Source organism: Neolamprologus multifasciatus, chromosome 8, assembly GCF_963576455.1.
Source record: "Neolamprologus multifasciatus chromosome 8, fNeoMul1.2, whole genome shotgun sequence".
Lineage (NCBI taxonomy): Eukaryota > Metazoa > Chordata > Actinopteri > Cichliformes > Cichlidae > Neolamprologus > Neolamprologus multifasciatus.
In genome coordinates, this window is record NC_140446.1 from 28308849 (window position 1) to 28323616 (window position 14768).

Consider the following 14768-nt stretch of genomic DNA (forward strand, 5'->3'; position numbering starts at 1 on the left):
AGTTTTATTTCCTGTTTAAATGAAGTCAGGGCAGACAAACACGGGCTGATCCCGACACGAAGACAAAACTGCTCGTCGTGTTCATTATTTTGAAAGGTTTGACCGGAACAGCCTTCTTGACCGTGGTTAACCCGGTGCGAGTCTGACGTGAGTGCGTTGTTTGTGGAGCGTTTGGCTAACCCGGGGCACAGAGTGTAACTCTGCCGGTGGAGGGGGCTTTTTCTACCGTCAGGCTAACCGAGCGCGGTCGGAGGCACACCGGGGAAAGACGCCAGCGGGTCCAGGTGCTGTTTACCGTCCAACAAACCCGGGATCGTTTGTGTTGCAGTGGCGCTTTCCTGGTGTTTCTGTGGTAAACGCGTGTGCTCTGATGTTTCACGGTAAGTTGGTGCGAAGGTGCCTGTGCTCCTCCACCATGCCAGACTCCACTTTAAAATCTTCCCATTTAAGGAGCGCTTGTTGTAGCACAAGAAGTTAACGCGTGTGGCGCAGGACACACGAAAGTCTGCCTGTTTACGGCTCTTCCCAGCGGTACACAGCTGGAGGGGTTTACTCACCGAACTAACACTGAATGATTCTTTACTAAGCACGTTTACAGGTTTGTGGCAGGGTTTGCATGTAGGTGCTGAGCTCTGCTATGATGCGTGGTTTGGACAAAGAGACTGGAGATGCTCACGTTTTCACTGGGCGTGATGGACAGGGTTGGAGACAGAGTTTATTCAGCACAGCTTCAGTAATGTTCAGCTGTGGGCTTTGGGGAGGCCAGTCCCTGACTGATTTATATCCAGGGTTGGTTTTGCTGCACAGTCCAAACATGAAGGTGCTTCGATCATTTGGTGACTCTAGATCACCCTGAGGTGGATCAGTGGAAGATGATGGATGAAAACATGATTTATTAGTTTTGTCTGACCATCTTCCCTCTGAATGTCCCATTTAACACTATTATAAAAGAAAACCATCAAAAGGAGCCAGTCTTCACATTAGAAGGCCAAGTCCTCTCCATCTGTGCTGGGGAGTTTCAGACGTGTTGTGGACGGTCGTCAGTTCTGTTGTCCCAATAGAGTAAGGTAAAGATCCTATATGAGTGGGGAGGGAACCCCGGTCCCTCGTGACTTGGTGACAGTGGGATAAAATAACTCCCCTTTATCAGGTCGGTCTCTGGTAGAAGCTCAGTGCCGTCTGCCACAGCAGGCTGGAGAAGTAAAGAGAAGAGCAACGCTGAAAGGTGTTCCTCTGTACTAAAAGAGTTTTGGGATACAGTTGTTGCTTTGCTGTCTGCACACACATGCTGCTGTGTGTGGTGGAGGTGCTGCTGAGTGCAGCAGTCTTGTGCAGCGAGCCTCTCACATCATGCACTCAGTATTAGACACATGCCCTCACTCTGCAGGACTGCAGTCGAGCCTCTTCAGATGGGGGTTGGCAGCAAATCCCGTTCACCATTTTGCAACTAAGCGAGTCCCTTTGCACGGAGGAGAATCCAGTAGTGGAAACAGATGTGCGCATTGGAGAACCAAGCGAGCTCAATCGAGCTGTGAAATGGAGGACTGAAAGGCAAAGTACTTAGTAAGTCCTTCACACAGAAAAGATCATATAAAATATAGAAAGTGACATGTGCAAAAGTAATGTCCTGTTTTAATGAAGGGGCGTGGCAGAGACGTGTGGGTGTGCAAACATTTTAGGCATTAAAACGGAGGCAAACGTCTCTGCGGCAGTGACAGAGCTGAAAGCAGAACTCCAGAGTCCTGGTCCGGGGCTCAGGTGGACCTGCACTTAAAAACAGGTGGAAACGACTGCATCAGGAACAATTCAATTCAATTTTATTTATAAAGCGCCAAATCACAACAAAAGTCGCCTCAAGGCGCTTCATAGATACAGAGAAAAGCCCAACAATCATATGACCCCCTATGAGCAGCACTTTGGTGACAGTGGGAAGGAAAAACTCCCTTTTAACAGGAAGAAACCTCCAGCAGAACCAGGCTCAGGGAGGGGCGGGGCCATCTGCTGTGATTGGTTGGGGTGAGAGAAGGAAGACAGGATAAAGACATGCTGTGGAAGAGAGACAGAGGTTAATAACAGATATGATTCAGCAGAGAGGTCTGTTAATACATAGTGAGTGAGAAAGGTGACTGGAAAGGAAAAACTCAATGCATCATGGGAATCCCCCGGCAGCCTACATCTATTGCAGCATAACTAAGGGAGGATTCAGGGTCACCTGGTCCAGCCCTAACTATATGCTTTAGCAAAAAGGAAAGTTTGAAGCCTAATCTTAAAAGTAGAGATAGTGTCTGTCTCCTGAATCCAAACTGGAAGCTGGTTCCACAGAAGAGGGGCCTGAAAACTGAAGGCTCTGCCTCCCATTCTACTTTTAAATACTCTAGGAACAACAAGTAGGCCTGCAGTGTGAGAGCGAAGTGCTCTAATAGGGTGATATGGTACTACAAGGTCATTAAGATAAGATGGGGCCTGATTATTTAAGACCTTGTATGTGAGGAGCAGTATTTTGAATTCTGGATTTAACAGGAAGCCAAAACAGGAAAAATCTGCTCTCTCTTTCTAGTCCCTGTCAGGACTCTTGCTGCAGCATTTTGGATTAACTGAAGGCTTTTCAGGGAGTTTTTAGGACTTCCTGATAATAATGAATTACAGTCGTCCAGCCTGGAAGTAATAAATGCAGGAACACTTTGGAGAACAGCAAAGGCAGCCGCTCACGTACGATGGGATGAAGTGAAGCAGAGAACGGTCCTGTGCTCTGACTGTCTGGCTTAAAGAGGAGAGGGAGCTTTTATTAGCACACAGTTTGACACCAGCTTCGGTGGGGGTGGGGTCTCAGGCAGGGGCACCTTCAACATTATGCACATATCCCAGCAGCTCTGTAGGATCCATCCTGTCATCCACTGAAAACACTGAATTATAAAATGGAAAAATCATAGAAACATGTAACGTGTCCTGATCATTGGATTCTGCTTTTTCTTTACATTGTTGCAACTTTTGTAATAAATCACATGTGTGGTTGGCAGAGGTTCGCCGTCTCCATCCCCACAGTCTGATCATGTTTGTAGCTTATACATGTGAAATAGCTTTGTCTTTAGCAGAGCGTCTGTTGTTGCAGGTGACGTTGTGCTGCTGTGTCACCGTTAAACTGAGGGTTTGGGATGAATGTGCCTCTCCACACGCTGTTCAATCTTCCTGTTTCTCTGCAGGACTCGTGGCAGTGATCTGATGATGGGACAGCGTGCAGCTGGGAGTGACTGCAGCCCTGGAGGCTGATGAATCTGCCCCGTCAGCCAGTCAGGATGCACATAGCTTCAGTCGGGGTCAGCAAGTTCTGCTTCCTGTTTTCTCTCGCATTCTGCGGCCTCCTGCTCCTGCTCATTCCAGCTCTCCGGCCCCCTGCACGCCAGGTGGAGCTGCCTAAGCCCCGACCCCAGGTCAGACCTGCCCAGGTGGGGACGTCACACCAAGTCAGGGTTCCAGCAGGTTTTTTACATGTTGGGGACAAAGAGATAACAGCAGGTCTTAAGAGGAGTTCAGAAGGGCTGGGGAACCCCATCAAAGCTGAAGTCAGCAGGAACAGCAATCCCAAAACAGGAAAGGATGTCAGAAGAATCCCTGAAAGAGGCGTTGGTGGACCTCCAGAGTATAAGTCACATGACAAGTTGGAGCTGAAGGACATTTTTGTTGCAGTAAAGACAACCAGGAAGTATCACAAGTCCAGACTGGAGCTGCTCATTCAGACCTGGGTGTCTCAAGCTAAAGAACAGGTGAGTACCACTCCAGCTGTGCACTCCAGCTGTGCACTCCAGCTGTGCACTCCAGCTGTGCACTCCAGTGTCCAGCTGTTAGGCTTTCCTATTGTTGGTGCAGGCAGAGGTCCGGTCTTGGTATCAACCAGGGGCTGCTCTGACCCGTGCTCCTGTACCGACTCGGTAGGCTGCACACAGTGAAAGACACATGTGGGCTTTATGACTGAGTTTTATTGTGATGTCCACAGTAAAGTGCTCGTCCTTTATCGTCCCAAACAGATGCCAGACAGAAACAATCCTGATAAACTGGAGAAACAGAATAAATGATCGTTTAACAACAGCTGGCACATGGGAAATGTGACATTCAACATATAAACAAATGGAATAAAAGAATCTGAGCTCCTTAAAAATGTTTAAAATAAATATTTACTCTGTAAATCTGCACGTGCTCTCTGTGCACCTCAGACATATTTATACAGTTTACATTTCTGTTGACTTATGTTCCATAATATCAGAGAAGTAAAACTAACACTGCTGCACATTCAAACAGCTAATTATAACTGAAACATGTCTGATTACACATTACTGAAGTCATTCTTGGCTGCAGAACAACGTGTTTTTGTCTCCCGATGGTCCAAACTTTTAGTTGCGGTGCTGGAAGGTTGTGCTTTGCATGGACACAACTTTCTGCAGCTTCCACACAAAAGGTGAAGATGCAGCTTTCACTGTAAGTGTAAGGCTGCTCAGTGCTGTTGGCTTTAAAGTGTGAGCGTGCCACAGTCGTGCTGTGTCAGCTGAAACTCTGCGTTAAAGTGAGCTGAGGCTGAGAGCGCTGCTGTAAGGAGAAGAGTGGCTGTGACAGAGACACGTTCCCACAGCATGTCGTGAGCACATGTGATCTGGATTGTGTGTACACACAGATGTTAGTCGTGAAGGATTTACTGTTGTGTACACTGTGTGGCTCTTTAGGGGGGGTTTGGAGATTGCACAGCTAATGTGGTGAAGTTTGTCCTCGGTGACATTCAGCACAAAAAATCTGCATCTGCATGTGTCAGAGTTATCCAATCATTCTGCTCCGTGTGCACGACGGTCTGCTGTACACAACAGCTAATGCTGCACATCCAGGTGTGTGTGCGTGTGTGTGTGTGTGTGTGTGGCGCCCCCAAACTGCCGTCAATATTTCATGCATGTGTGTTCCTGCAGCACACTGAGGTCAAAAACATCACGATGTAGAGTTGATGTTACCAACGTGCTCAAAATCTGATGTGTGACTGGTTTTCATTAAAGTAACTGGAGTTTAAAGTCAGCAGCACAGCCGGTGCAGGTCTGCAGCTCTGTTAAAAGCAGTTATCGAGTCGCAGCGCCGGACAAAGAGCCTCAGTTTGCAGAGAAGGAGCTTTATTGCACAAACAGCCTGCTGCACTTCAGCCACACAGCCACACACAACTGTTCCAGTTCAGCTTGTCCACCCAGTATCAGCAGTTTGCCTCAAACCAGTGTTAAGTCCATGTCTGCTGTGAAAGTTCTCGTCTGTGTGGGGTAACTGCTTACCTCCAGATGCTGTTACAGGCCTGTCGCTGCATCGTTTCACTGCTGTCAGGTCAGTAAAGTGTCCTGTGTGTTTAAATGTGAAGCTAAAGGCTGCTCCTCACTGAAGCTCCTGTCACGTGCAGTCCTTTATTTAACTGATCATCACAGAAATCACACACATCTGCAAAAACCACATTTTTCAGCTGCTGGGATGTTTTTGGTAAACTTATGTTTTTCAGGATGCTGAATCCAAAAACTCCACTTCCCTCCATCACGTACAGTTATTTACATTATTTATTTATTTACATTAAAAAAGCCCAACAGCGGTGAAAAAAATCACTATTCTGAGCTCCTCACACCACCAAACTCACCGCACCCCACCCGCCTACTGAAGCCCCTCACTGCCTCACGTTTTCTACTTTAATATTTCTAAGAGTCTCACTCTTAGAAATATTAAAGTAATGTAAGAAATCCTTATTGCATATGTTTTTGACTCAAGTATAGGATTCCAGATTCCAGAGTAAAAAAGGAAATTGTGCTTAATTAAACTAAAAACATGAGTTTTGCAAGAGGAATTAAGAATTTATTCTTCTTCCTGCTCCTTTTCATGCATGGAAACAGTGTTACTTTGAAAGGAAGGTTGTGTATGGGAATGAATTACTGCTGTACCAAGTGTGAAACAATAAAATAAAATAAGGAATTTTTAAAATATTTTCCTGGTTTCAGTGAGTAACAATCTATAAGAAACAGTCAGAAAATCCTGTGCAGTGTTTTGGTTGCAGACCTGTGTAATCATACAGGATAAAGGAGGTTAAGAAAGGAGAGAAATGATTGAGGCCAGAGCTGTAGATGGTTTGGGAATGTAGGAGGTCTGAAATGACCCTTAGAGGAGGTGACTGGGGCCAAGTCCTCCTCCCAGTGGGACCATGGCACAGACCCAGCACACGCTGGAGAGATGATATCTCCAGCGTGTGCTGGGAACATGTCAGTGTGTCCCCTGAAGTGCTGGAAGAGGTGGTTGGTTGGACCTGCAGATGTAAAGGAGAGTTTGATGGATGTGCTACATTTATTTTACATTAAAGGAACGATGTAAAGTCCAGCCTGATGTCACCTTGTGCATAAATAAGTGAGGAGTCCAGCTGATGAATGTAGAACAAATAATTAGAAATAAAGAGTCGGTGCAGCTGGTGACCGTGTGTTTCTAAAGTAAATGAAGCGGTCTTTCTTACTCGCTCTCCATCTTTGCTCTTCCTCTTGCAAATGCTCGTCTTGATCAACGAGAGCAAACAAAGGAGCGAAGCTGTTCTTCACTGCGTCCTCACTGCAGAGCGTTAGCTTGTGTAATTGTGCGCTTGCACAACTCTAACAGCGTTTCCTTGTTTGTTTCAGACTTTCATTTTCACTGATGGTGATGACAAGGAGCTGCAAACGAGGACTGGTAAGAGGAACCAATTTTACAGGGAAAAACGTCCCTCAGACTGCTGCAGCAGTGTGATCACATGTTGTCCTGACACAGTGGAGACTGCAGAGGGGTTCGAACAGTAACTGCTGTTTGTGCAGTACTGACCTTTATCACAGCGTGTGTGTACAGCTCATCCTGACAATGAGAATGCAATGTTTGAAACTGTTGATGTTCAGCAATATTTTTTGATACCATTTGGACAAACAAAAGCTGTTAGACCTTTAAAAAGACTGAAATAGGCCGAAAAATGATGACTGAGTCCACAGTGCTGTGAGTGAAACCTGACCCACAGCAAAGAAGCCCAGCTCGTGCCAGTGTGTCAGTGCTGTGGACAGTTAGCTTTGAAATATTTAGAACTGAGATGCACGATGATGGTGCTGTCAGACAAACTGCATCACATAAAGACAGTTATAGATCAAACACTTCCTGTTACAACAGTTATTTTTGTGCTTATCTGCTACATTAACACAGCTAACAGATCATCTGCAGAGGAACGGCTTATTTGAAGAGTTTCAGTCAGGTTTCAGAGCCCTTAGAATACACTGTTGTAGCTATTTGATTTGAATAATTAGATAGATATGATACAAACCACTAATAGACTCCAATTTGTGCATGTAAATGGAGAGTCCTCTTCACACACTGAGGTTAATCATGGAGTTCCACAGGGTTCGGTGCTAGGACCAATTCTGTTTACATTATACATGCTTCCCTTAGGCAGCATCATTAGAAGACATAGCATACATTTTCACTGCTATGCAGATGACACCCAGCTCTATCTGTCCATGAAGCCAGATAACACACACCAATTAGTTAAACTGCAGGAATGTCTTAAAGACATAAAGACTTGGATGGCCACTAACTTTCTGCTTCTTAACTCAGATAAAACTGAGGTCATTGTACTCGGCGCTGAAAAGCTTAGAAATATGGTATCTAACCAGATTCTTCCTCTGGATGGCATTACCTTGGCCTCCAGTAACACTGTGAGGAACCTTGGAGTCATTTTTGACCAGGACATGTCCTTCAACGCACATATTAAACAAATATGTAAGACTGCGTTCTTCCATTTGCGCAACATCTCTAAAATTAGAAATATCCTGTCTCAGAGTGACGCTGAAAAACTAGTTCATGCATTTATTACTTCCAGGCTGGACGACTGCAATTCATTATTATCAGGATGTCCAAAAAACTCCCTGAAAAGCCTTCAGCTAATCCAAAATGCTGCAGCAAGAGTACTGACAGGGACTAGAAAGAGAGAGCATATTTCTCCTGTTTTGGCTTCCCTTCATTGGCTTCCTGTTAAATCCAGAATTCAAAATCCTGCTCCTCACATACAAGGTCTTAAATAATCAGGCCCCATCTTATCTTAATGACCTTGTAGTACCATATCACCCTATTAGAGCACTTCGCTCCCGCTCTGCAGGCCTACTTGTTGTTCCTAGAGTATTTAAAAGTAGAATGGGAGGGAGAGCCTTCAGTTTTCAGGCCCCTCTTCTGTGGAACCAGCTTCCAGTTTGGATTCAGGAGACAGACACTATCTCTACTTTTAAGATTAGGCTTCAAACTTTCCTTTTTGCTAAAGCATATAGTTAGGGCTGGACCAGGTGACCCTGAATCCTCCCTTAGTTATGCTGCTGGGAGATTCCCACGATGCACTGGGTGTTTCTTCTTCTTCACTCACTCTGTTTATAAAACTCTTAGAATTTTGCACACAGCTCTGCAGGAGTCTATTCAAACCCTCATGCTGTCTCATCACAAAGATAATGAGCTGTAGCCACATGAATCTATGCAGGTCTGAAACAAAGCAGAGTTGCTGCCATTATATCCAGTCTACATATGGAGATGCAGTGGGATGCTCTAAGAAATCTTACGTCTTTTCTGTTGTCTCTTCACCAGGAGCTAACATCATCAACACTAACTGCTCAGCAGCTCACACCCGACAGGCTCTGTGCTGCAAGATGTCTGTAGAGTACGATAAATTCATCGAGTCTCAGAGGAAGTGAGTGAAGGATGGAGCGGTCAGACTCTGAGAGCAGCTGCACGTCTGACTGTGTGTTTGCCTCGTAGGTGGTTCTGCCACGTGGATGATGACAACTACGTGATCCTGCCCAGCCTGCTGCGGCTGCTCTCGTCTTACCACCACAGCCAGGACGTCTACCTGGGCCGGCCCAGCCTGGATCACCCTATAGAGGCTGCAGAGAGGGTCAAGAGTGACGGTTCGGTGGGTCAGCTTTCAGCTTAGTGAGAGATTTTGGCTCCACTCCACAGCTAGCTAATGTGCTCTTTCCTTTCTGGTTCAGGTGTCTGTCAAGTTCTGGTTTGCCACAGGTGGAGCAGGTTTCTGTATCAGTCGAGGTCTGGCCCTGAAAATGAGTCCGTGGGCCAGGTAGCTGCCTCTGCTTTGAAAGGATTTCTACGCTCTTATATTTTTACATACTGGTGCAAAATATATGCATTTATACACATATACATGCTCGCATCAAGTCTCTGTGCAGCCCCTGTGAGGGTGACGCTTCCTGTTGATTTTGGAAATGACTTCATTATTTTCTGCATGGTTGATCCTGAGAAAGCTCAGCTTGGACACTGTTGTCTTGTGTTTTCAGTTTGGGGAATTTCATCAGCACAGCAGAGAAGATCCGACTTCCAGATGACTGCACCATCGGCTACATCATCGAGGCGCTGTTGGAGGTCGCTTTGACGCACACGCACCTTTTCCACTCTCACCTGGAGAACCTGCAGAAGCTGCCCATTGATTCTGTGCTGGAGCAGGTGAGCGAGAGGTGACCGGGGACGGCGTTTTACAGAAGCTCTGAAACAAAACCTGACAAACGTCTAAATGTAGTTCAGTTAACAGATTTAAAAAATGACCCACAAATCCAGTGTGAACTACAGGTGAGCGGGAGATGATACCAACCCACTCAGATTCATCCCAATATAGTTTAATATGTTGATGCATTTAGGAGATACAACCTTACAAAGAATTCAGTTCAGTTTTATTTAAACTTTTTATTTATTTTTTTTGCTATATCACAAAACACGAAATAAATCACGATATGTTGAAGTTATTTTCAACCATATAGGGTCTAAATTTGCACTCATTCAAACCGACCATTCAGGATGGTTTTCTATTGTCAACATAAAAATGATCTGAATGAACTGAAATGTTTTCTTTTAACCATGAGCTGCACACAGAGGATTTTCACAGATTACAGTATAATCACAGTAAGTCTCTTTCTGTGGTCAACACTTTAACAAACAAACGATCACAGCAACAAAAAACGACGTCAAGAAAAAATTCATGAGTCAAAATAAAACGACTGAAATGAAAAAGCTGCTCTGTTGTTCTTATAAAAATGGCAAAATAAAAAAATGGATGACATCAAATTACAGAAACAAAAGTCGAGACAGTGACTATAAAACAGTTTATTTCATGTTTGCTTGGTGTGCAGGGAGACGTTGACATGCAGGGTTTAAAACATCGTTTCTTTTGCAGCAAGATTCATTCTCTCACCGTCTGAACCTCCTGATGTCGCCATATTTTTACCTGTTCAATTCAATTCTATTTATACAGACCAAATCACAACAACAGTCACCTCAAGGCGCTTTATATTGTACAGTAGACCCTACAATAATACATATAGAGAAAACCTAACAATCATATGACCCCCTATGAGCAGCACTTTGGCGACAGTGGGAAGGAAAAACTCCCTTTTAACAGGAAGAAACCTCCAGCAGAACCAGGCTCAGGGAGGGGCGGGGCCATCTGCTGTGATTGGTTGGGGTGAGAGAAGGAAGACAGGATAAAGACATGCTGTGGAAGAGAGACAGAGGTTAATAACAGATATGATTCAATGCAGAGAGGTCTGTTAACACATAGTGAGTGAAGAAGAAACACCCAGTGCATCATGGGAATCCCCCAGCAGCCTATTGCAGCATAACTAAGGGAGGATTCAGGGTCACCTGGTCCAGCCCTAACTATATGCTTTTGTATTTAATGTGTACATTTGTTTAGATTCACTAAAATCCGTCATTTTCACATGAGGGGGGTTTTCAGTGACAGCAGCTGTGACGTCAGTCTCCATTAAACACTGTACGATTGTTTTGCTGTAGGTGACTCTGAGCTACGGAGGGTTTGAGAACAGAAGAAATGTGGTTGGTGTGGTCGGAGGGTTTTCACTGGCTGAGGACCCCACGAGGTAAACACTGACACTCGCTGTGTCTGAACATCAGAAAGCGTTTACCATCTGTGTGAGCTGTGATCACAGTGTTCAGCTGTTCTAATTGTTGTTGATGGTTTCCTGTAATGAACTCTGACCCTGTGTGTTCACAGGTTTAAGACGGTCCACTGCCTTCTGTATCCTGACACTGAGTGGTGTCCAGAGCTCAAACACAGAAACTGAGTTCCAGTGTGAACATTGATCCTCGTCGCTCTGAACTCTCTGATATTCATCAAACACACAGTGAAGCCTTAAAAACTGAAGCCAAAGAAGCTGTTTGACCATCCAGGCCTGCAGAGCCCAGAGTCGACCACATTCACCTTCAATTCAACATTTATCTGTAGCATGTTTTTTATGGTCGAGAAGCTGAAAAGGTGAAGTTCAAGAACAGCGCTCAGGACGACAGTGAGGTGTTCACTTTTGCATCTACACCGAACTGTGATTGGATGACACGTGATGATCTCAGAAAGCCTCTCTGAGACCCTCAGTGACCTGGTTGAGCTCCGGGTAACCGCGGGGCGATTACCTGTGAGTGACTGTTGCTAAAGTGACGCTAACACAGCAACAATGATGGACAGCTGGTGCACAAATGCTTCATGCGTGTGCAGGTTGTGTCGTTCAAGCCAACAAAGTTGTTTTTAAAGGGCGACGGTAAAGCCGAGGGTAAAACGCAGTCTCTCTTCTCCCTGAGCTCGGCGAGTTTAGATCATGACAGATGTTTGTGGAAACCTTTCTGTTCCTGTCACTTTGGTAAATCACTGACTGGAGTTTAAAAGCTTTTTAAAGAGTATTAAAACAGTTTGAAGGAGGTAGGAGATTCCTGGTTGGCTGTTTCAGCTGCGGTCTGAAGGAGCATGAGGTCTGTTATTGTGACGCCTGTTTTCTGTTTCTGTTACTTTGCAGCACAGCGTTATACCAGGCTCATTCTTTTAGCTCCGCCCAGCAGCAGCATCGTCTTTGAGGCTGCTTTTAGACTCTACACATTCACAGCATCCTGACCAGTGAGCACGGTGCAGGATTGTGTCACCGTCGAGTTTCTCGTGTGAAGATTTTTGCTGAACTTCCACTGCTCTCTTTCAAAGAGAGGAGGATGAACTGGTTCTTTGTCTCCGCCCACTCTGATCTGTATGTTCAGTCACAGGTGAAAGGTGTTGGTGTGCAGCACCAGCCTGTTTGCACAGACTAGAAACCAAACCCCACACTAGTCCCACTGCAGGTCAGTGAGTGAGACCGAGTGTGTTTTTGTCAAAGCTGATCTGTTGTCAATAAAGTTTTTCTGCATTCCTGAGTGTTTCTGTCATGTTGATCTGTTGAAGAGAAAACCACAGAACCGAGACGATGCATGGAGATATTCAGTGTCATGTTGAAATCTGTCAGATTTATAGGAGGTTGAGTCACGCGGCCTCCTCGGGGGGGTCTCCTGTAATTAAACCACAAAGTGATGAGCTCGCTGGGATCAACATGTGACGTAGTCCTTTATCACAGCTGAGTGTGCGTGGATGGAGCAGACAAAGTGCAAATGAAAAGCAGAGCTACAAGTGAAAAATAAAATCAGCAAGAAACAACTTTCCAGTATAATTTTAAAAGTCTATATAATACCAGTTACACTGTGTTGCACACAGCGTCCAAAACACCAGCTTATAATAAAAGTGTGAAGAAGAGGAAGGGCAGACGATGCAGTTTGATGCTGATGAATGAAAGACGAAGAGCTTTCCCCTCAGGACTACAGTTCACGCTCTGAAATAAACAGCTAAGCTTTACAAACATCAACACAAGCGCACACTCGGACATGAGAAACTCCTCTGGATCAGACCTGGAGCTTCAGCACTGATCGAGGAAAGTAGTGAGGAAGCATTTCGAGCCCAGACTGACATCAGAGGACGACTGTGTCACCAACGCTGAAGCCTGACCTGGACGAGGTCAAAGAGTCCAACTAAACGGTTGCAGAGATGCTGCAAACTGAAGAAATGATGACGCATCAACAGACATTCAGAGAAATGTGGGAAACAGTACGTGCCAGAGGACCCGGCTGGAGCAGAGCTGCTGCTCCTCCACACTGGAAGAAGCCAGGGGCAGATGTTCTGAGTCAATGTGAACGCCATCGTGTACGCCACCGTGAACGCCACCGTGAACGCTACATTTGTTGATTAGTTGATTAAACACCTGGAAGACGATGTGACGCCTCTTCACCCTGAACATTATCAGGATGTCCAAAAAACTCCCTGAAAAGCCTTCAGTTAATCCAAAATGCTGCAGCAAGAGTCCTGACAGGGACTAGAAAGAGAGAGCATATTTCTCCTGCTTTGGCTTCCTGTTAAATCCAGAATTCAAAATCCTGCTCCTCACATACAAGGTCTTAAATAATCAGGCCCCATCTTATCTTAATGACCTTGTAGTACCATATCACCCTATTAGAGCACTTCGCTCCCGCTCTGCAGGCCTACTTGTTGTTCCTAGAGTATTTAAAAGTAGAATGGGAGGCAGAGCCTTCAGTTTTCAGGCCCCTCTTCTGTGGAACCAGCTTCCAGTTTGGATTCGGGAGACAGACACTATCTCTACTTTTAAGATTAGGCTTAAAACTTTCCTTTTTGCTAAAGCATATAGTTAGGGCTGGACCAGGTGACCCTGAATCCTCCCTTAGTTATGCTGCAATAGATGTAGGCTGCCGGGGGATTCCCATGATGCATTGAGTTTTTCCTTTCCAGTCACCTTTCTCACTCACTATGTGTTAACAGACCTCTCTGTATTGAATCATATCTGTTATTAATCTCTGTCTCTCTTCCACAGCATGTCTTTATCCTGTCTTCCTTCTCTCACTCCAACCAATCACAGCAGATGGCCCCGCCCCTCCCTGAGCCTGGTTCTGTTGGAGGTTTCTTCCTGTTAAAAGGGAGTTTTTCCTTCCCACTGTCGCCAAAGTGCTGCTCATAGGGGGTCATATGATTGTTGGGCTTTTCTCTGTATCTATGAAGCACCTTGAGGCGACTTTTGTTGTGATTTGGCGCTATATAAATAAAATTGAATTGAATTGAATTGAACACGTGCTCAGGATGCAGCAGGCAACCAGCCTTAAACGGGCGCTCACAAACAGGAGAAGGCGTGGAGCTAGGCTACAGCAGAGGTCACATGTTCCTGATGTTTAGATCATTAAAGAAGGATTTTATTTACTCAGCATTTTTCCTCTAATAGTTTGTCAGTTTTCTTGAGTTGCACTAAATTATCCAGAGGATATTCAGGACCCGGGGGCCCATACTGGGGGCCACCCAGGAGGCAAATAAAAGCAACTTGAGATCTTGAAACTCTAATTATTGGTTTAATGAAGTTATTTTTCCACATCTCACCAGCGTCTCTCTCCAACGCTAACAAACTTGTAATTTCTTAACTTAACTATCTTTTTTACAAATGTCAGATATTTATTGATTTATTTTATTTAAAAGGGGAAACATATTTACCCCTTTTCTACTAATGGACACGCTAAAAGCATTTCCTGAGAATGGATGGTGATTTCTGATGATGGTGATTAGTTGTGCAGACTAATAACAAATCTTCGTATATTCTTCAGTAACACTCACACGTGACTGTCACCTGTTTTAAATGTCAGCACTAACCGTGAGTGTGCAGGTGGCCCAGAAACACAGAAACATCGACTCTGATTAGAACTTCACAGCGATCACGTTCAACAAACGAGCTTTTGGATAACAGATGATCAAATCTGTGACCTCATTATATGATTTATAATTACACGAGGATCATCCCAGTGCCTGAGAATAACACGTCCAAGTATGTGATGAAATACATCAAATATATATTATGCAGAAA

At 45.0% G+C, this 14768-nt stretch overlaps 1 protein-coding gene across 1 annotated transcript; it reads left to right on the forward strand.

The window, feature by feature from the left end:
• Positions 1–147: 147 nt before the first annotated feature.
• On the forward strand, positions 148–12237 carry rfng (RFNG O-fucosylpeptide 3-beta-N-acetylglucosaminyltransferase). The gene is made up of 9 exons (XM_085171531.1): positions 148–380; positions 3201–3761; positions 6663–6711; positions 8629–8731; positions 8800–8953; positions 9033–9118; positions 9336–9501; positions 10843–10928; positions 11063–12237. The coding sequence occupies exons 2-9, from the start codon at positions 3267–3269 to the stop codon at positions 11130–11132; spliced, it is 1209 nt and encodes a 402-aa protein (XP_085027657.1). The 5' UTR covers positions 148–380; positions 3201–3266; the 3' UTR covers positions 11133–12237.
• Positions 12238–14768: the final 2531 nt, after the last annotated feature.

What these genes read in the sequence shown, in the direction of transcription:
- rfng (XM_085171531.1), top strand. Translation starts at nt 3,267, where the DNA reads ATGAATCTGCCCCGTCAGCCAGTCAGGATGCACATAGCTTCAGTCGGG. An exon ending in TTGATTCTGTGCTGGAGCAG is followed by an intron (nt 9,502 to 10,842) that starts GTGAGCGAGAGG and finishes GTTTTGCTGTAG; the next exon opens with GTGACTCTGAGCTACGGAGG. An exon ending in CTGGCTGAGGACCCCACGAG is followed by an intron (nt 10,929 to 11,062) that starts GTAAACACTGAC and finishes GTGTGTTCACAG; the next exon opens with GTTTAAGACGGTCCACTGCC.